Source organism: Vipera ursinii (genome assembly GCF_947247035.1).
Source record: "Vipera ursinii genome assembly, chromosome: 3".
Lineage (NCBI taxonomy): Eukaryota > Metazoa > Chordata > Lepidosauria > Squamata > Viperidae > Vipera > Vipera ursinii.
In genome coordinates, this window is record NC_139516.1 from 82,404,179 (window position 1) to 82,427,281 (window position 23,103).

The 23,103-nt window shown below is 37.5% G+C and overlaps 1 protein-coding gene across 1 annotated transcript in view; it reads right to left on the minus strand.

The window, feature by feature from the left end:
• Nucleotides 1–23,103, minus strand: part of HFM1 (helicase for meiosis 1) — a gene marked incomplete at both ends in the record, with an annotated part of 62,593 nt that overhangs the window by 29,373 nt on the left and 10,117 nt on the right. The window contains 11 exon segments of the mRNA XM_083358151.1: nt 2,270–2,350; nt 3,661–3,708; nt 11,994–12,127; nt 12,921–13,015; nt 16,387–16,532; nt 17,829–17,930; nt 18,022–18,065; nt 18,652–18,740; nt 18,829–19,029; nt 22,360–22,521; nt 22,603–22,680. Coding sequence (XP_083214277.1) covers nt 2,270–2,350; nt 3,661–3,708; nt 11,994–12,127; nt 12,921–13,015; nt 16,387–16,532; nt 17,829–17,930; nt 18,022–18,065; nt 18,652–18,740; nt 18,829–19,029; nt 22,360–22,521; nt 22,603–22,680 — 1,180 coding nt within the window.

Here is a 23,103-nt window from a genome sequence, read left to right on the forward strand (position 1 = left end):
GCTGACACAGGAGATAAAGATTTGTCGCATGTTTGGGGCCTAGCAAGGTAATCTAATAGTTAACAAGCATTTGTCATATACACATATACATATACATATAGATAGATAGATAGATAGATAGATAGATAGATAGATAGATAGATAGATAGATAGATAGATAGATAGATAGATCGATCTTTGGTCATTCGGGTTTTCTCCCACGTAGAATTGAAGGTATAAGAGCAACGTTTTGACGAAATCTCATCCGTCATCCTCAGGCTGATGGCTTCAGCTTCGTTCAAGCCACCAGCCTGAGGATGATGGATGAGATTTCGTCAAAACGTTGCTCTTATACCTTCAATTCTACGTGGGAAAAAACCTGAATGACCAAAGATTTACATACAAACACCCATGAAAACCTCAGAAAACACACACACACACACACACACACACACACACACACACATATATATATATATATATATGTATATATATATATATATATATGTATATATGTGTATATATATATATATATATATATATATATATATATATATATATATATATATATATATATTCGGGTTTTTCCCCGCGTAGAACTAAAGGTGTAGGCGCAACGTTTCGACGGAATCCCATCCGTCATCATCAGGCTGGTGGCTTTAGCTTCCTTCTTCTGAGAGAAGCATGTGGCTGTTTGTTCCTCTTTTTTAAACTGCCAGAGGGGGTGTGTTCTGTGGGTGGAGGTGTGCTCTGATTGGGTGGGGGATTAAGTGTGTTCTGATTGGGTGGGAGTGTGTTTTGAATGGTGGGTGTGTTCTGATTGGGTGGGGGTGTGTTTTGAGTGGATGGGCTGGTATCTATATATATCCAGAGGGCAGTTTAAAAAAGAAGAAAAAACAGCCACTATCACACACTTCTCCCACAAGAACGAAGCTGAAGTCACCAGCCTGAGGATGACGGATGAGATTTTGTCGAAACATTGCCCTGATACCTCCAATTATATATAGGTGGCTAGAAAGGCCCAACAGAGGCTTCACTTTCTTAGGGTCTTGCGGAAGAACAGGCTAGAACAACAGCTAATGACCCTCTTTTACCGGTGTACTATAGAGAGCGTCCTCTCGTATGGTATTGTGGTTTGGAATGCTGGTCTGACAGCCGCGGATAGGAAAGTATTACAGAGGGTAGTGAGCACAGCACAAGACATTGTGGGCTGTCCCCTGACACCACTGGATGACATCGCCAGGGCTCGTTGCCTTGGAAGAGTGAGGAAGATTCTCAGGGATGACTCACACCCTGGACGGTATCTCTTTACTCTCCTACCATCCGGTAGGAGTTATAGGAATATAGCCAGCCATACCAACAGGCTGAAAAATAGCTTTTATCCGTGGGCTGTTAGGCTTTTAAATGGGACATAATCTTATGCAGAATTGACTTGGGAGGCCGGTGTGTGGTGTAGTTGGTTCACATAGTGTGGTGGGATGGAGGGTTTGTTGTCACTGTGTGTTGGGGGGAGAGAGCATGGGGGGAGGCTCAGCTAATCTCAATGTACACATGTTGTACTTTGACAATAAAGGCATATATATATATATATATATATATATATATATATATATATATATATATATATATATATATATATACACACACATATATATATACATATATGTTATCAAGAAGCTGCCCTTAATTTATGGAATGCTCTAAGAAAAGGAGGAACAAAGTTTGCAACTGGAATTGGTCACAGTTAACACTTTTCTGAAACCTGAGAGTTGCAGTGAGTAGTGCCATGATACCGGTAGGCAGAACCAGGGCTTTTTTTTCTCATAGAACGCTCAGAACAGAGTTCTGGCACCTTTTTTGGATTGAACCTTGTAGGATAGGCAAGGAGGGTTGTATGACATGTGTGAGTTCCGGCACATTTTTCTTATACAAAAAAAGCACTGGGCAGAACCATGATACTATAAATGTGGCTAACATATTTTGTTCTGATATTATTTTCTACTGGATTTTTTAAAAACTACTGTTATGCCTATTTTATGGCTGATATTACAGTTTTCAGGTGTTTACTGAGAATGACAAAAACTACATTATCAATTTTCAGTCATTATGGAAAGAAACAAATGGATACATAAAAGAGACTTGAGAGAAGTATGAAGTCTTGCAATTGCAGATTGCTCTAGGGTACAGTTTTTATGAGAACAATGCAACCCCCCCCCAAAACATTTGGAATATTAAAATATTAAAAAATAAATTCTGAGCATTCAGATAATAAGACATTATGTAATATTACCTGTGGTTTTGAAATAGAGATTATGATCCATTTTGATCAAATCAAGCGATGACAAATCATTCAAATTCTTCAAACACAGTTCTGTCCAAATTGAAGGGATAATTTTTGACATGCAGGAAAAAATATTTTTTGCAGATAGAAAAAGCAGAACATTTATCAATCTGCTGTGAACAGGCAAATCCTGATTCAACTCAGGCAAGGCAAGCACTTCTGTTCCCCACATTCACTGACCCTATTTCCCAGACGTAAAATCAACTTCTTAAATATCTATGTAATAGCTATGAACATGTGACCAAACAAGAAAAACAAGTTTACACTTGCCCAGATAAAATAAAGGGTTTTCTTGGTGAGTTTAAAATCTTAGTCTCACATAAAAGTAGGGAGTTGCGGAGAAGGTTCTTCTCAGATCTACCTTTGTTTGGGAAAAAGCTTTGATTTGGGACAAAGGGAAACAGCGTGGCTGAAAGAGAAGAAAGAAAGCTTTTCTGGGAAAAGACCAAAAAGGAAGATGCAAGAGAGAGAAGATGTAAGCAAGATAGACTGAAAATGACCACATATTCCTAAAGAGCTAGATCCCAAGAAAAGAAGGAAACTAAGCAATGCTGAAGTGGAAGGAAGCACAATACCGGTAAAAGTAGAGCTGAACTTTGGGATTGGAAGTGAAAAGATTGGAACCAAAACATCTTTGGGGGCATAGAAATAGGTTTGCTTTATTCAGAAAGGCAAGAGATTCTAGGTCAGTGATGGCGAACCTTTTAGAGACTGAGTGCCCAAAAACTGCCCCCCACCCCTGTCCCCACTCCGCCCTGCCCGCTGAGCCACCCACCATCTCCACAGCCCGCCACAGATCACCCAAGTGGCCCAGCAGCACCATGGCGGCCACGCCCTCCTCCTGTGCCCTACAGCATCATCTGTGTGCAATGGGCTGCAAGGGCGGAGTCTTGTCCCCGCTGCCCAGCTACCATGTCCTTGGCTGTGCTCCTTCACGTGGGCTGCGCCTGGGGGTGACTCTCCTCCGGGGGGGCTGCTGGTGAGGAGGGGGCCGTGGGAGGAGGCGGGGCTGGGGCAACGGTGCGTGTGCCCACAGAGAGGGCTCTGAGTGCCGCCTCTGGCACGCGTGCCATAGATTCACCACCACTGTTCTAGGTAAAGGGAAAAGAATTCTAGAGTTGGTGGTAAGAGCAAAGCTATCTGTCTCTGTGCTAGAGGGGAAAAAAGAACCACTTCATTGTGGTCCAATAATCTTTAAGGAATCAACAGGAGCTAAGAGGATAAACAAAAGAATTAGCAGAACTAGTACTAGGATGCGAAGCAAAATGAGCAAACAAATTTAAATGTCAAATTAAAGCCTATTTAAATACATTGTTCTTTGCGTTTTCAAGAAATCTGACCTTGTAATTTTGCTTCAATTCCATTTCTGTCAAGTCCAGCTGAAAACCCTTGATTAAAAGAATATTTTTGATTATTAATACTTAATTTGTAAAACAATAATGTGCAGCTCTTTTGTTATAGAAACCTATGCAAAGTTTTGCAATCAACAGATTTGTATACTAAGCACACAATTTATTATGGGACGCAAAAGGATTCCTAAAGAGATTTATAAATTATTTATTAATTTTACATTTATCCAAGTTTAAACAAAAAAACCCCACATTACACAGTTTGGGCTTTTATTTATTTGTTGTCATCAGCCAGAACTAAATTTAAAAAGTATGTATGTATGTATGTATGTATGTATGTATGTATGTATTCATTCATTCATTCATTCATTCATTCATTTACAATGTGTTGATCCAATGTATATGGCCACCTATCTATCAAAGAAACTCTGGGTACAAAACAAACAAAAACAGGAAATTCTAAAAAAATCAATTAAAACTACATTGAGGCTCAAATATGTCAAAGCTCCCAACTGACACCTGGAGGAAGAGCCAGGTCTTGACTGCTTTGCTAAAGGCCAATAGAATAGGAGCTGTCTATATTTAAGGGGGGAAGCTGTTTAACAGAGCAGGTGCCATAATAGAAAGCATGCTTCCATGCCCATTCTGCCAAATTTGTTTTTTAAAAAAAATATATATTGTAAAATAAGTAATCCTAAGAGAAGCAGCACTCGTAAATAAATAAATTAAAAATAAATTTAAAATAAAAATAATAAATAAATATGGTTCTCATCCGTACAAGCTTGTCATATGTTATCTTGCTTTACTTCTGTGTAATCATGTACATGTTTTTCCTGTACAGTTCTTCAGAAAATACATATTACATCCAGTCGAAATTTATTTATTCATTTAAATTTATTGGTCACCCAGCTCCCATGAGTGGCATACTAAACTAGTGAAAACATAAAAACATTGGATTACACAGATAGTCCAGATTAAATGGACCTCAAAAACAACAAAACGAAACATGGACCACTGAACAAATAATACAATTCAATCTCAGGCCTGGATCCAGAGCCAGGTTTCAAAGAGCTCCATTCCTGAAGCTCACCAAAGTATTTTCCCTCCTTGCACAGAGGGGAGCTGAAATCCTTTCACAGGCTACAGGAATGTTCAAAAGCAAAAGGGCTGCTTGCCAGGAGGATTTCAGCTTTTCATGGAGCTTAAGTCCTCTCTCTAGGCAACTCTTTCATTCTTCCACTTAATGACCTAGGACAGGGGTCAGCAACCTGAAACAGCAAAAGAGCCACTCGGAACTGGTTCCGTCACATACACAAAAAAGTGGGAGCTGCAAAATGTGCGCGCAACAAAGCAAAACATGCACCAGCCCTGCCCTCGTCCACCTCTAGCCTTTTGTGAAGCTTCGGGATCAGCTCCTGCCCTGGATCTCTTGCACTGCGCCGATCCTCGGCAGCCCTGACGCCCGCACTGCATCCTGAGCAGCACGCACCTGTTGCTACCCGGTGCCGCCAGCTTACTGGGGGGGACTCGCAGGCTGAGACGACCACAGAGGGCCGCGCGAAGATGAGGAAGGCCCCCCTCAGAGGCAATGGGCCCTTCCTTGGCTAAAGGAAGCCTCGCGAGCATCTCCTGCAGCGTGGCTCCCCCGAGCCGGGAGGCACTCCCTGGTGACAAGTGCTGGGTCGCAGTGCCAACTTCAGCCCGGGTGCCGCTGGAGCCACCCGAGCACCCTGCCCCTACCCCGGGGCCTCCAAACCGCCGCTGCCCGTTTGGAGAGCTGCCGCCTCCGTCAAACATGGACAAAGGCAGAAGCTCTGCAAACGGGACGGTGGAGGTTTGGAGAGCTGTGCACGCAGCTCCCCAAACCACTGCCACCCGTTTGGAGATCTGCCGCCTCCGTCAAACATGGACGAAGGCAGAAGCTCTGCAAACAGGACAGTGGAGGTTTGGAGAGCTGCGCATGCAGCTCCCCAAACCTCCGCCGCCCGTTTGGAGAGCTGCTGCCTTTGTTCGCGTTTCTTTCAGCCCCAAAAGGCACCAGCTCTCCAAACCTCCGCTGCCCCATTCTCTCAATGGGACTTTTTTACTCCCACTTTTTTTTCAGAATGGTGGAGGAGGACTGGGAGCCGCAGGAGACAGCTTAAAGAGCCGCATGCGGCTCCGGAGCCACGGGTTCCCAACCCGTGAAGTAGGAGATCATCTAAAGACTGCAACCGGGAGAGATAGGATTGCAGTTGTTGAACAAAGTTGTCATGTGGACATCTCACTTAAGAACCACTTTGCTTAACAACTGAGATTTTGGTTCCAATTGTGTTCATTTACCTCTACTGAATAAGATTTCCTATCACTCTTCTAGCTCTTTTATACACATACACATGTACCATCTTTTCTTGTGCAATTTCCAACTTCTGGAACAGATTTCCAGTGCCTGCTGGTACACTGCTACACATATTGTTGTCCTTCCAATATAGAAGGAACAGTGAATAAGAAGACCTAGACACCATACACTATGTTTTAGAATGTATCAACCCATAAATTCATGCTATAGTATATAGCTGGACAGCTAATGATCTAGATCAGGGGTGTCAAACTGCCAGCCCGCAGGCCGGATGCGTCATGCCAAAACTGCACCCACCCTATTGCTGACAATGGAAAAAAGTCATGACACGTCACAACATGTCACATGATGTTGCAAGTTTGACACCCCTGATCTAGATATACCAGAAATTTCAAATTTCCCTTGAAACTGGCTTGTAGAACTAAAGTAATTGCTGCTTGTTGCTCTCACATATAACAATCTGTCATAGCGCTTCATCTTAGGAATTGAATACCCTCCTCTCAGAGCTCTGAATTTCTCCTTTCCTCTTTTAACATAAGCATCCTAATTGCACAAATAAATATTTGTTCATTATTCATGATACAACAAAAGAATCTGTTCCAGAAATAAAAATGGCTTAGAAAATAATATTCAGTTTTCACAGTTCAAAATGCTTTCAGCATTTGACATATTCCCTATTTTCTATTTCTATTTTTTAAAATCTCAATTACAGAAAAAGCAAGACAGCATTCAAGCATTAACATTTGTTCCATTATATTTGTGGCAACAAAATAGACCTTTATTTTTTTAAAAAAATATTTATTTTTGTGAATAATTTTGCAGTGACTACTACAAAGATTTTATATGTGCTTTCATCTCTCTATCTCGCTTTCTCTCTTTCTCTTTCTCTCACACATACACACATATATACAAAATCAGTGTGAAAACAGATGTAGTGAAAGGTGCTAAATGTCCTAACTGTTATCATTTAAGGGCATTTCAAGAAAGTAAGTATTTCATTTACCACTTTTTCTCTCCCCCCTTTCTTTCACAGTTCTAAAAAGCAGCTGTTCCACATACAGAGAGATCCTACTGTGCTGAACACTGCAGAATGCCTTATGCTGTGGTGATGACAGCAAGAAGGATCAGTGAAGAAACAGAAATTCTGCCTTTGGGGAAAATAGATCTGCATTCACTTGATATAAAATAGTTTATGAATTTTAATGTTCTCATTTGATCCTCTATAAAAACAAGCTTATTTAGCTGAAAACTTTAGAAAAATTATACAGTATTCAAGAAAGTGAATTCATCTTTTTCAAAAGCAGGCAACCTAATACTTACTGTAGGGAACAAAATACTATCTGTATCACATTCCAATATGCTACTAACATTTTAATATTCTGAAATATTGCAGAGAAACAGTTATCAGACTTTTACAAAAGAAATTGCAATATGAATCTGCAATAAGCCTGTTAAAAGTCTAAGTATCCTCAAGGCTATACATGGAACAAGAAGAAATAGGAGCTTCAGCTACAATATCCCAGACTAATTTTCTGTTTCCAAGTCCTCCGATATAATTTTAACTTTCCGTTTTGACTGCTTAAATCCAAGCATGCCATTTATAAGCTTGATAAAAATTCAAATTTGTAATTAGGATGATAACCTATCAAGTAGTTTACAGACTATGAAATAATTAGTAAGCAAAAGATACATCAAGATACAAAAGAGGTTCAGTATTCATAAAAGACCTTGCCAAATCTAACTGTTTTGAATTACGTACATACAGGGCTTTTTTTTCTCATAGAACTCTCAGAACGGCGTTCCGGCACCTTTTTCTTTGCAAAAAAAAAAAGCTCCCTCTGAAAGCCTATTGCAGGGCTAGGCAATCTTGGCCCATTTTTATGACTCATGGACTTCAACTCCCAGAATTCCTGAGCCAGCCATGCTGAGGGGAAAGGGAGAGGTTTCCAAGCTGAGCCATGCTGGCTCAGGAATTCTAGGAGTTGAAGTCCTTGAGACATAAAAGAGCCTGCACTAGAGGAGGACATTAAAATTATTTACAGGGTTACTTCTTTAGGAACTAAACTTTTAGAATCTAAAACAGCTAATTCAAAAAAGCCAAAAGGAAAGAACCTCACATTTTTCATCTGCTTCTGTCTTTTGGAAGGTAAAATTAGATAACAAAATAATCTATTTCCTATGTTAACATCTCTGCAATGATGATTTCATAAAGGTAACAGGAAAGAAATGAGAAACATTTTTCTCAATGTAATATGTCTAATTTAGCTGATGCTAGAAAAAAATAGTATCTTTTGTACATACTCTTGAAAACTATTTTAAATCTAACCATCTATTACAACTAAACCACTTTAAATTAAACAATTCTTAAGAATGAAATATTCTTAATCTGGACTTTACTTTTACTGTTTGGACTGTTGTGTGTTTTGAAAAATAGATTATTTAGAATCTAGTTATGTTGCACTTCAGTCTTTAAATAATTAACCTAGTATATACATAACAATATATGATGTTTTTCATGGTGAGCTTAACATCAATAACAACATTTATTAAAAAGGCTAAAATAATTTCTGGTGGTATTATCTGTACATTAAAATTTTGTTTAGTCACAATCTTTCACTTTTCACATTCTGGAAAAGCAGTGGTCATGTATCCTAGCAAAAGAAGTTACATATGTGCATAAGCGTAGTCAGTAGCATATGCCTTTTTTAAAATATCAAACATGCAAAGAAACAAAAATAAGTCCAAAATATCTGTATTACATCTAGAAATGCCAACTTTGCAACCAATATTTCTCATCCATAACTATGGCACCCTAAGGATACCTGCATACATGCAAATGCTTCTCTGGGATCAGGAATGCAGCAGGGATTGCTTTTTCCTTCCAGTAACAGATTGCTGGGAAATACCAAACATGGCCATAAGAATTCCAATGTTTGTTACAAATTTTTCTGGATGTGGTTGGAAAGAGGCCTAGAAATGCCAGCACAAATACATCACACTTGCTGAATGTGCACATGCAACTAATTACAATCTTCAATTATATGTGATATATCCAGAGCTTTTTTTCCCATAGAACGCTCAGAATGGCGTTCTGGCACCTTTTTTTGCACACACACAAAAAAAGCTTTTGCACAAGCTATGCTACTCCCTTATTGGCTTTCAAAAGCCTTTTGGCTTTCGAAAGCCAATAGAAATTGCTGCTGAGTGTGCCAAAAGACCTGGCCGGCAAACGTTGCAGCGGCAAGTTGTCTGCAGCGAAGGTGAGTTGGCAGGAACTTTGCATCCCTCCCTGCTGCCCAACTACACCATCTCAACTAGGTAAGTAAGAGAGGACAAGGAGTGGGACGTGGATTCTGCGGAGTCCATATGCACTCCTTCCTTGTGCTCACCCGTGTCAGCCAGGCTGGTGGCCTACCTGGTGCTGGACCTGTGCCACTGTCACCTCGCCCTGCATGCCTAAGTGGCCACCCTGCATCGCCTGGTCCTCACCGCCTCCGCCGCCCGCCCCGTGCAGCCCCGCCATATAGAGCAGGCCCCTCTGCTCCCACAGCACCACCCGCGCTGGCTCCAGCTTGCCACCAACACCCCTCGCACCCATGACCACAGCAGCACCACCCCCCTGCCATCCCACCTCCTGCGCCCGCCAAGATGACAGTTCCGGCACCTTTTTTTTTTTAGAAAAAAGCACTGCGTACATAGCTACAGATAAGGTAAGGAAAATGTAGATAACTTGACTGGGCTTCAGTAATTTTTCCCAACACTTTTATTAAGTGTTGGAGGGATCTGTATTTTCATCTGTGTAACAAAAGAATATGTTGCATCTATGTGTATGTATATGTATATAAGCAGTGCTTTTTTTCTTAAAAAAGAGGTGAAGAACTCTCATCTTGTTAATCTTTTATTTATATAATTTTATTTATATGTTTATTTGTATAATTAAAAATTATATATTCAGTTCTTAATGCATTTTTCAGGCATTCACCAAATAAACTAGAATTTGTTGTGAGCATCTCCTTAAATACAAACAGCTCATAAGCCAGACCTACCTATATTAGCAACCACATTACTGATGGCTTGTACATACCTTTTTAAAGATATGATCACATTGAATGAGATGCTTCTATAACCCAAAATGCATGCTATTAATTCATCCCTGCCAAAATATTTTCATCAGACTTAGTTCATGATGAACTTAGAACACTAAGTTCTGTTTTATCAAATTAATCATGAAGACAGCATAGTAGGCTGCCATAGGGGTGAAAAATTGTGGGATAGCTCCCCCATGTTTATATACTGCAGGTGGGTACAGTAAAGATGGAATATATTTTTTGTCTACTTGGAAAATGATGTATTGCACTTTAATAAATGAGGAGACAACTTTTGCATATATAGTATGACATATATTGAGTTCCTTTTGGAAGGACTAGCAGTGGGAGATAATAGATATCTAATACAAGTGCACATGCTGCCTTCAACGTGTATGTGTTTAATTGATGGAGTCATGTTGCTGACAAGATAATGAATTGCAAAGAAATTGTTATTAATACATAAGTTAAACATTTTGTTTCTATTTCTTTACAACTGCTGATAAAAAAATGGCCTGACTATGTTCAAATTATACACACAAGAGAACAGGCTTAGGTGATGGGGAAAGTGTTACAATTCAGTCTATTTATGAATATGAATGAATATGTCCATAATTGTCCAGTGTATTTTAACAATGATATAGAACTATGCTATGAGGAGTTTACAATTTACATTTCTTATTCTTGGAGAATTAATGACAGAAAGAAAATAGATTGAAAAAAGTAGATGCAAAAGTAACATTAAATAAATATGATAAAATATAGTTGCATATCCTTAAGTAATTTATGAAAAAAATGCTTAAGATTACCACTTCAGATAGACGTACAAAATCTGCAAGAACCCAGATAACCACTAAAATAGTAGCCATGAGATACAGTTCCTGGCTGAGGGAGTAAAGGAGACCATTTTTTAGAAAGCTAATTTTCACTCACAGGGGCCATTGAGGACCACTTCCTGAGCTTGGAGCTAAGTAGGGTCAAATCTAGTTAGTGCTTGGATGGCTGACTGTCAGGAAATCTCAGAGATGTAGGTTAGATTGGGGAGTTGGGGATGGGGACGTAAGGACATCATAAAGGAGACAATGCAAACCAGTTATATACTGTTGCAAAAATAAAGGCTACCCAGATGTCTCCATGAAATGAACAAAAGAGGACTTTAACTGAAGAAAAGTTTACCTTGCTAATCCTACATGGTTCTAAAATTAAGAAATGCAGGGATCTGGTGACAGACAGGCCCAGTGTCACACTTTAATGGACCTCCCCTCCCTGCCAGGCCCTCTTCCTTCACACCTGCTGCTAAGCTGCAGCTCGGGCAGCCTTGCGAGCCTCCTCTGAACTTTGCTAGCAGCTGACACCGCAGCAGCAGCTCCCTCTCCGGAAGGAGAACAAAGAAAGACCCTATTGGCTTTCAAAAGCCAATAGAGGGAATAGCACAGCTTCTGCAAAAGTTGAAAGAATCCTTAAAAAAAAGGTGCCGGAACGCCATTCTGAGCGTTCTATGAGAAAAAAAGCCCTGTATATAAGTATGCATTGGAATGGACAGGGCAGGCTGTCCACTCTTTGCTCTTGGTCATATGATTAATAAGAACGACAGAGGGGAGTTTAGAATGGAGATGCTAAAAACTATCGCCCATCTCCCATAGGGATGCACTGGGGAACTTTTTTTTTCTGGAAATTTTTTCTCAGTTCCCAGCTTGCTCAAGAATGTTCAAGATGAACATAAGCAATAAGAGACTACACATTCTGATCATCTAGACTTGTACTGAAAAGGTAAATGCATAAGACATATCTTTAATGTTTTCTATAAATTATTTCCCAACAGAAAACTGTTTTATCATAAGAAATTACCACATCACTTTTAAATTGTCTATTTCAATTCACAAATTTTAAGTGCCACCTACCATAATAAGCTGGATTTTTCAAAGCTCTGATATAGAGGAAAGTTGATCTCACCCATTCTAAAGCTATGTTCACATCTGTGATGGTGTGAAGCACTATTTCAGCATTTAAGTGCTCAATTAGATGTTTGTGCAAACTAATATAAAAAGAGAGAGAAAATGAAAAAATAAGATACAAATTAAATGCATAAAATAGAGAACTAGTGATTTGGAATTTAGTGCTGAATCCCTTAAATATAAACATTTAAAAGAATAATACATTTAATATTAAATATTAAGATGTAAATAGTTGATTTCATTTCTTTATGGGAGAGCTTAAATACATTTTTATGTCATCCAAAGGAAAAACAACAAAACCTGGCAGCCTTCAGCATAGGCCTACTACAGTCTGATTTCTTCTAAGGATCTTGAATTCTCTAACTGAAATTTTCAGACTCAGAAGCAAAACTTATAATACCTCAAGTACACTGTACATTTTATTCAAATGATAGAAGCTTGAGACAGTAGTTCTAAATATGAAATCAAATATGAAACACTTTGCTGAAATACTTTAGTCAGAACCTGATCACCAATCTTCAAGGCATAACAATCCCAAAGCTCCTTCTAAGCTGCTTAAGAAAAAAAGAATATAAAGAATCCTATGTATTTTCTTATTCCAATTCTCATATTACTACTATTATACTACAAATGGTTGCATATGAAGGATTGCAACATAAACTTGTTTCTCTTCTATTCAGATTATGACAGAAAATACTGTGTGGTCTATTTGCCTTATTGCTTACTCTTCTGGTTCATGCTTAAAATACTAAGATTTTCCAAATTTTTTTCCTCATAGGCCTATCTTCATGAACCTAGAGAAACATTTTTTAGCAATAATCAAACAAATATGGACAGCATTTCTAGCTATATATTAAAAACAATTTTAGTTACCTGCTTTCTATTGTATCTGCACCATTTAACATATGAACATACTTGTCTCTTGTACTTAGCCTTGTCATGATAACTGCTGTTGCTGTTGTATCAAACTGTGGAAATATATATATATATATATATTCAATACACCTTCAAGTATAATAGGAAGTAAGTAAGCTGAGGTCTTTGGGATTTTTAATTCTAAAAGCTTCAGGAAAGAATTTTGTTGTTATTATTATTATTAGTTAATTCAAGACATTATTTGCTATTGAAAATCACGACATGGCTGAGGGATTGTGGGACTCTGCCCCCAACACCTGATTTCGTCCTGCCAGGGGACCCTAAATGGGTTTAAAGTCGCCCTGGAGAGGCAACAAAGAAAGACACACACACCCCTGGTCAATCATGGAAATACAGTGGTCGATCTGTTTGATCTGGGGGAAGCCCTCCAAACTGACAGGAGAAAGGCTAGCTGCACCATGGTGACTAGCCCAAGTTACTAGCAGCCAAAATCCAAAAGCACTAACCAGAACAGCAGTGAACAGCGTGTTTGAAACTGGGTGAGAATACTGATCTTTTCTCTTCTCTCTTGCAACTGATTTCCTGGAAAAGATCCTCAAGAAGAAAAATCCTCCAAAAGTGAGAAGGAAGGGGACTACAGTTCAACCCTTCCATAGTTGGAAGCGGTTCTAATTTTTATGGCGAACGGAAACATATTGAAATGGAATTTAATATAAAGATATAGTCTGGACAAACCTGAAAATTGTGGAAATTGTTGAGATCTTCCCTTTGAAAGAGTATTGATGAAACTATAAGAAAATAATTTTCTGTTTTAAAAGTTGGAAAAAGAAGAGTTACTGATATCTACTGGTGGATTAGAGTATAAAATTATAGCTGCTTTGGCTCAGAAACTGGCAAGATGCCCAGAAACAGATAACAACCTGTCTCTTTGATCCGCAGTGACTCTAAACTAAACAAAGAACAGATGGGAACAGAGGAGAGAAAATACATTGGGCTATCTACTACAGAGTGAGAACTACAATTGTTATAAAAATTGCTGACCTTCTTGGATTATAAACACTTACTGAGCTGTGACTTTCATGCTCAAGAATTGTTTGCAGTGAAAGAAAAACCTTGACTTTTGGCTACTCTTCTAGGGGGGAAGCACCTGGATTGCTTTTAGGTGGTTGAACATTTTGGATTGCAAATTTTGGCTGATTGATAATTGTAGGACCCCTGAATAGAAGAACCATTATAAAATATTGCTTTTAGTGCTGGATTGACAATCAGAAACACATTGGACTATAAAGACCATACATAAAGATAAGAACTACACAAGACTTTGTTGTTTGGATTCTAGGGGGGAGATAACATGGATGTTGCATACCTAACTAAAAGTGGTAAGGAACCACACCCAAGACTCTTGTGAAGCTCCCAATCTGGAATGCTAGAGACCTATAGGAGTAATATTTTTAAGACAAGACAAATATCTTCCAGGAGGCAATGCATGCTATGTTGCACCTAATTCAAATGACAATTGTTTCAAATCATGATGAGATTAAAAATAATTTAATGACATAAATGAGCACATTTTTAACCTAGGATCACAACTAAAAAACTCTCATAAAATGACAACAAAGAATGAACAAATAAATCAGACAATTGAACACAAATCAGAAGAAAGTGACCTAAAGATGAAGACTACAAATGAAGGGAATTACAACTCAGCACAGGCAAAGAAAAATCTGCAAGTTTCTGTTATAATATTGGAAATGGAAAAGGCATTCTATCTTTCAAGACTTCAAAATAAACCAGAGAATAAGAAAGAAGATCTGGTAAAATGGATTATAGAGACATCAGGAGGGAGACAAAAAATGAAAAGAAAAATTGAGGGAGAAGGAAAGTTGAAGCTCTTTAACAAATATAAATGGGTGAAACTCCCCCTCAAAGTATCTCACCTAATCTGTCTTCCGCATTCCTAACAACATTCATAAAAATACAGGAAGAATTCCCTGGCAAGCTGAACACACTGACTCGGAAAGGTATTGGGCAAAAGAAGAAGGCTAGAATTAGATTTAAGAGATCTGATGACTTGAATTATCAGATGGAGTACTATATGATTAAACACTTGTTTGAATATGGCTAAAAGAATAGATAAATTTTGGATATAAATGGGTTCTATAGTAAGAGGGATGTGATTTATAAGTAGTATAGTATTTTTTCTTTTTTTATGATATGAGAAATGTAAAAATATTAGGATGGCTTATGTTGTCCGGACACTTAAATGTAATTAATTTTGAGAAAATTATAATTGACAAGAATGTTTTGAATATTGTGGGGAAATTAAGCTCAAATAAGAACTTTGAAAACAGGACTTATAGTGATTTAATAAAATAACTTTTTGAAAATACAATTGAAACATAAGCTGTTTGTAAAAATATTATACACTGATGTTAATATTATTTTTATAAATATTACAAAAATATTTATATTTAACTTTGTATGTATCAAAAGTATTAAGAATTGTATTCACTCAATGTTGGTAAAAGGAAAATATTATTGGAAGAAGAAAAGATCAAAGAAATGTATCACTAGTTAGTATGTTGACTATGGAATCATAGAAATTAACTTATTGATTGTTGTTAAATATATGAATCGAGACAACACGTTGTTTACCAAGCTATAAAAACTATATACATATAAATATACATATACATATACATATACATATATATATGAGTATGGGCTGAACACTGCTCTAATAATTTCTTCATAAACTCACAGAATGAACATTAAAAATAGCAAGTTTTGGATATTTTTAATATTATATTAGAAATAGAACTTATATGAAAATTACACAAAATGGTAAAGTTGCCAGCATTATACTTCATATGCATTTTTCTTGCAGCCTTGCTTATCAGTTGCAAAAGTTAAAATATAAAATTAGAGCATTCTAGCTAGTGCTAACAAGCAAGTTCTTTTTTTTCCTATTGATGTTTTATAGGTTAATTCAGAAACATTTAACCTTCAATTTTAAACTCTAGTAACAACCATATTTTTTCTCAGCTATATTAATTTTTCAACAATAGCTCTAATGTGCTAATAAAAAACTTTGAAAATAAGATGGTGAGGCATTCATTTACAACATAATTAATATATCAAACGTGAGATATAATTTGGTGTAGTATTAAGGCACTAGGTTAGAAACAATGAGATTGTGAGTTCTAATTCGGCCTTGGGTACAAAGCCTGCTGCATGACCTTAGGCCTGTCATACCCTCTCTGCCCTAGGAAGCAGGCAATGGCAAACCAATTCTGAAAGCTGGCCAAGAAGACATCAGGGATTAATGGAGGCAGTTGCAAAGGGTTAGCCATGACTCCAAGGCGCGCGCGCACACCCACACACACCCACACACACCAAACATATCCAATGCTAAATTTTACTAATGTCATATAAAAGTTGCTTTAAGATAAATTAATCTTACTTGAGGTCTTCCTGCTCTCCCAATCATTTGCAAAATATCAGTTTCACTGTACTCTTGAAACATTCCTCCAGCATAATGCATTGTTGATTTTATAACTACCAGGTGTGCTGGTAAATTTACTCCCATGGCAAGTGTACTAGTAGTAACTGCAAAAATCAAATATTAAAATGTTACAAGAGATGAATTTTAAAAAACTGAATATTTTTATAATGTACTAGACTTTCTCCCTTTCAATACAATGAAGTGAGGAAAAAAAGTTTTAAACTTACACTTTCAATTCTCTATCATAACATTATATATTATATTTTGCTGACACCTCTATATTTCAATCAAGTATACTCAAATACTGTGTCAAATTGTAGCAAGTTATTTCATTTTGCATATATATCATATGCAGCAGTAGTGTAAGTACTATACATGGCACATATATCCAAAAGGCTGGGAAGTGGAGATATCTGTAGGTCCAATTAAAATTTTGAGATATTGATGTTTGCTGATCTTTGCTTCTTCTTCCAATGCTTTATTACCAAAGTAGCTAATATCATCAGTGCTCTGAACAAGGTAGTAGAGTTTACACATATAAAATTTAACAAACACATTTGCTTGAGTCAAAAAACTGATAATGTTACTACTTTGGTAATGAAATATCTATAAGAAGTTAATTAGTGAAACTGAAATTCAGAAAATCTGCAACAAAATAGGAATTTGACTCCAAGCCCTCTTCTTCATGTCCATAACCATGATTACTTTTCCATGCTGTGTTGCCTTTGCATTTAGATAACTTTGAATAGCAATTTTTTTTAAAAAAATAATTATTAATTTACCAACAGGCCCTCCCAGAAATCCAGAAACCAGAGTTTTCCAGAGTTATAATTAAAAATGACAGCACATAAATATAAAATAAAAGTGCAAAAAACAGAACATCTCATCATGATACTTAGTTTCAATATTATTAAGTGAAAAAGGGATAAATACCTATTCTAAGTCTTACTTTTGAAAGTTAATTGCAAGCCAAATTGCCCTTCTGTCCCCATACCACATTTATAAACTATCATAACAAATTCCATTTTTACAAGTTAATGTTTTTTAAGATTATCCTAGTTTTAAAAAATAAACTCCAAGCTCAAACTATCCTACTTTAGATATATTATGTGGAAATTTAGGTTTCTGCAAAAAACTTTAATGCTGGGGAAAGTAGAAGGAAAGAGAAGATGACCAGCAGCAAGAAGGTTACAATAGCAAAGAGTGCATTTTTGGGAGAGCTGAAAGGAACAAATTGTCATGAAGAAATTCTATCCATGTGGTTGCTGAAAGTCAACACTGATGTGATAGCACATAATTAATCAATTAACTAATCAATCATTCAATAACAGGTTGACTGTTAACTTTTTAAAGAAATGAAGTATTAAAATTATTTTTATTCTGAAATGTCTTGTACTCACAAAGAACTGGTATATCTCCCATATTAAAAGCTGTTTCAATTATTTTTCTATCAGACATTTCTACTCCAGCATGATGATAAGCAACTCCACAAATTAAGAGATCTACAAATGAAATTCAAACTTGAAATATTGTTGATTTGTTCCCCTTATACATAAATAATTATAGTTTCTCCAATTAGCATAACTTACATACCCCTGAGCTTGGCTTCTTTTATTAAATTTGCAGATCTTTGTAATCTTCAGGGAGAGAACAAGAAAATATGGCAGTTGCAATAAGTCATTAAATAAGTACAAAAAAAGTAATAGTTGTGTGTGGGGTTTTTTTGAAAGATCACTCTGTTTTATTTCATCATTCATCAGATTGGACAGGGATGAAAAACAGGAGAACCCCATTTCTCACCTGATAAAGCTAAAAGGTTTTCACCCATTTCATGACAGCAATAACTAAACTCTTTTAGTTCAGAAAATTTCCATTTTTAAAAAACAATAAAAATATTCAGCACTAATGCTCTGTTTATGTATCTGCTACATAACTGCAGAGGGCAGAGAGATTTACTTTAAATGTTCCAAAAGCAATTACTTTACAAAAGGATGACTTTAACTATATCATAAGTAAGTGGTCCGATGCTATTAATTTGCATTCCCTGAAATAGTCCTATGGAAAACATTCTTAGCAAAATCACTTCATTATCTAATCACCACATGCTATTGTGGGGGTAGTGATGATATAGTAGTCCATTATAAATTGATGAGAAACACAGATTTTGCTACATATAGACTCTGCATATGTTGTAACTAGGAGAAAGCCTGTATTACAAGGTACCTTTGTTTTTGTTCTATAGTCATAATAAATTTAGCATCTTTTGCTAGTACAGAAGCAGCTTGCTGAACTCCTTTCCTTGTGGCACAGAACTGTAAATAAGAAAATCCATTGTTTATAATAATTCTGAAATGTACACTAGAACATGACAACTGTTAAGGGGGAAATTGTGATGCATACCACAAGTGTTGGCTTTTGTTCAGAATACGTTTGAATAACACTAGCTACTTTATAGTTAAGTGTTAAGTCAAATTTGAATGCAGTTTGATTGCTACTGCAGGGAAATCCAAGCACAACTTTGTGAAGCTTCACTGGACGGTGTCTTTCATCTATTTTCAGGCATACAGCAGGCCTCTTGCCATCTGAAAGCCATTCTGCAATCTTTAAAGGAAAAGAAAACATGTTAGGATTGAAATGGGGAAAAGATGCCTTGGGCTGCAGTCCTGAAAGTACTTGCTCAAGAGGAACTATACTTTAATCATGAAAGCTCCACTGGCAGAAATATTTTTAGATTTACTGCACTGGGTATTCAGTGTGTTTATTTGTGTCATGAATACAAAGTACTGTTCCAGAATTTTTACCAAGATTTACCAGCTAATGAAGGGACGCGGTGGCTCAGTGGGTTAGGACGCTGAGCTTGTCGATCAGAAGGTCAGCAGTTTGGCGGGTCGAATCACGAGTGCCGCGTAACAGAGTGAGTGCCTGTTACTCGTCCCAGCTTCTGCCAACCTAGCAGTTCGAAAGCACGTAAAAATGCAAGTAGAAAAATAGGGACCACTACGGTGGGAAGGTAACAGCGCTTCGTGCGCCTTTGGCATCCAGTCATGCCGGCCACATGACCACGGAGACGTCCTCGGACAAGCGCTGGCTCTTCGGCTTTGAAACGGAGATGAGCACCGGCCCCTAGAGTTGGAAACGACTAGCACGCATGTGCAGGGGAACCTTTACCTTTACCTTTTAACAGCTAATACTGCTAAATACTGCCTACATGTCACTCTTTCTACTAGAGTGCTTCCTACTTTATATGAAGATGGGTGAGTGGAGAATGTTATTTATATGCAAGATATTAGATGTTCTGTATAATATTCAATCACTGCATCTCTGTCATAACAGTCAGAAAAACTGAGTAGAAACTGCAGTAAATATAAATATTGAGAAAATAGAACAATACAATTTCAAAGTCACTTGCACTGATTTATTGGCTGTTCCACGCACAACAGGAATCAGAAATGAGCATTATGAATGTAGTAAATGAGTGATCCCTTATTCACTCAAGTAGGATATAGCAAACAGTTCCTTCCTCCACATTCAACCAAATAGCCAGTACACATATCCTAGATGTCCGAGCAAACAGGCTGGAGAATCCATAACTATAAATGCAAGCATGTATAAATGCAAGTTGGGATAACTTCTCTTTTTTTTAGCTATAGAGGACAAATACTATGCTGTTTCTGGTATTCTGGCCTTTGGCAGGTAGTAATAATACTGACTGAACTTTCCTGAGGAAAACCAGGAGGAAATTACACATTGTTTCCCCTTTTGTTTTTTAAAAAAATCTATCTTGAGACAAATAACAGGGAGGTAGCTAGACGTAACAAGAAGCAGATCAGTCAGAAAGGACCAAGGGAAAGAAAACATAGAAGAAACTTTTCTGATTGCAGAAAAATGTAAGCAAAATGGAGACTGGAAAAATAACCACATGGGTTTGATAGGCTAGTTTCTAGGAGAAACGCACAACCAAGAGATGCTCAAGCAGGAGGGGTTGTGATAAGAGCAAAGATAACCATTTCTGACACAGGAAGTGAGGAAGGGCGATACATCTGAGCCAAGAAAAACTTTTGGAAACATAAAAGCACTGTTTGCAGGAACAATAAAAGTTTCTACCAGTGGTGGGATTCAGCCAGTTTGCACCACTTTGGCAGAACTGGTAGCCCAGAATGGACTTCCGGAAGCGGCATCCACACAGAGAACTGGTTGTTCACATATCTGAATCCCACCACTGGTTTCTACCTGATCAGAGTGGGACCCATGGTAAAAGCAGGCCAAAATATTTTGGTGTTGGAGGTAAGATAAAGCACTGAGGCATAAACCAAAAATCTGTAGAGAGCCAACAGGAGCTAAGAAGTGCTTCTACAACTCTGACTGAAGGTTGCAAGCTATGAGAGTCAGGGATTACTTAGGACAAGCTAGCTAGATAAGCACAGTGAGAGAAATCACTAGGGTTAAATGATTAGGGTCAAATTTTGCTTTTAGATTCTTTTGTTTTGAAACATAGTAGTCTAATGCATTAGAGGATCAGGAGAGATATGACAGGGTCTGCATATCATATTTGAAGGGCTGTCACAGAAGAGAGAATGAACTTATTCTTTATTAATGGTTAAAACTACTATGAAACAGATTCAGACTAGACATCAAGAGGGACAAAACTGATTGAATGAGCTTTTAATCGGGAACATGCTGCAAGTGCAGTAGTTCATGGAATGGACAACAGATGAGGTGTCCCCTGGAAAATAGGTGATGCTCAAACTTATTTTATTTTATTTATTTTATTGAATTTATATACCGCCCTTTCCCGAAGGACTCAGGGCGGTTTACAGGGTACTTAAAACATTGATACAAAAATTAAAAACAATTTAAAAGATTAAATTTAATCCCTGAAAAAATATAAAAAACCCCAATTAAAACTGTCAGCCTGGGCCGGAAAGCTCAAAGAGCCAGGTCTTCAGGTCCCGGCGAAATGAACAAAGGTCGGGGGCAGTCCTAAGCTCCGCAGGCAGCTGGTTCCAAAGGGCAGGCGCACCCACTGAGAAGGCCCTCCCCCTGGGTGTTATCCGCCAGCAATGTTTTACCGCCGGCACCCTGAGAAGGCCCTCCCTGTGGGAGTGCACAGGATGAAGGGAACTTGATGCCGGCAGCAGGTATTCCCTCAGATATCCCGGACCCATGCCATTTAGGGCTTTATAGGTCATCACCAGCACCTTGAATCTCACCCGGAGGGCAACCAGAAGCCAATGCAGCTCGCGGAGTAGAGGTGTTACATGGGAGTGGATTGCCCCAAAGCAGGAGAAAGGTCAAGATATGAATTACCAAACTATATACTATTGGACAGAAAATCCTGCAAAAGTCATGCTGACTGAGGTTATACAGCTGGATAGAAAAAGTATTGCCTTTTTTGAACTTTGGTTTTGGAGAAAACTCTTGATCATATCATGGATAGCCAATAAAACAAACAAATGGTTCATGGAACAATCATCCAGAATTCTCACCAGATAAAAATGACACTGAAAATGTAACATACAGTATTGGACATATTATGGAACACTGACTTGTGGTAAAAAAAAAATTGAATATTTAGAGATGACAGTGTGAAATGGAAACCTTCACTGTGCTAAGCACATATATTACAAACATATGACCCACGATGCATTTTGGAATCCAGTCATTCGATTGCCAGTACTGTAACCCGTAATATATTCAACAAATATGAGAGATGGACAGAGTTTGCCCATCAAGGATAGCTTTTTAAATTTAAAGTACTGTAACTGTCTTTTCTTTAAAACAATAAAGAAATCAGTTGATAAATGCTGATAATTTTTTTTCTTTTTTGATGTTTGGTTTTGGATAGCAAGCAGTTGAACAGAGAAAAAAATATTTTTGAAATATAAAGTACAGTATAAAGTATAAAAAGAAAAGTTAATTCATGTTTCTTACATCTTCTGCATTTGGAATCGTTGCAGAAACTGCCACAAATCTCATGGGAAATACTGAGCTAGGATTGTCAGAACTTTGCAAGAAAGAAGACTGAATAGTTTTCATCCGGCTGACCACAACTTCAAGAGTAGCACCCCGGCTCTCATCTTTTACAACGTGTACCTATGGAATTAAATACAATTGTATATAAAAACATATATTGCTTTCCATCACTATATTTTAAGCCATCTGTTACTACTTTACCTCATCAATGAGGATAAGTCTCACTAGCCGAACTAAAGAGTTATCTCTCCACTTTCTAGTCATGCTATCCCACTTTTCCTAAAGAATAGGGGGGAAAAATCATTGTAATACCATCTAAATCTTCTGTTTTATAGGGTTAAAAATACTGTTGGTACTGTCAATCACTATTATTACTACACCTAGCAATGAGCTTTAGCGTTATAAATACTAACAATTATTTCAAAATGTCTTCTTTTCAAGCTAGCAGCAATTTAATATAAAAAAGTACTGCAGATCAAATTCAAACAGAATTTCAGAGTAATGCTGCATTTTCACTTTTCAGATTTAATTATTGTGTAGCCGATGCTACTCTATGCAACAGCAAAGAAACCTCTCATGCATGCCATGTGACCAATTCACAGTGAAACTATAGATAAATCAACTGGAGACTGATCAGGCTTATTTCTAAACATAAAAATATAACTTGAATGGTACTGAATATTTCTAGTTAGCAAGCCAACA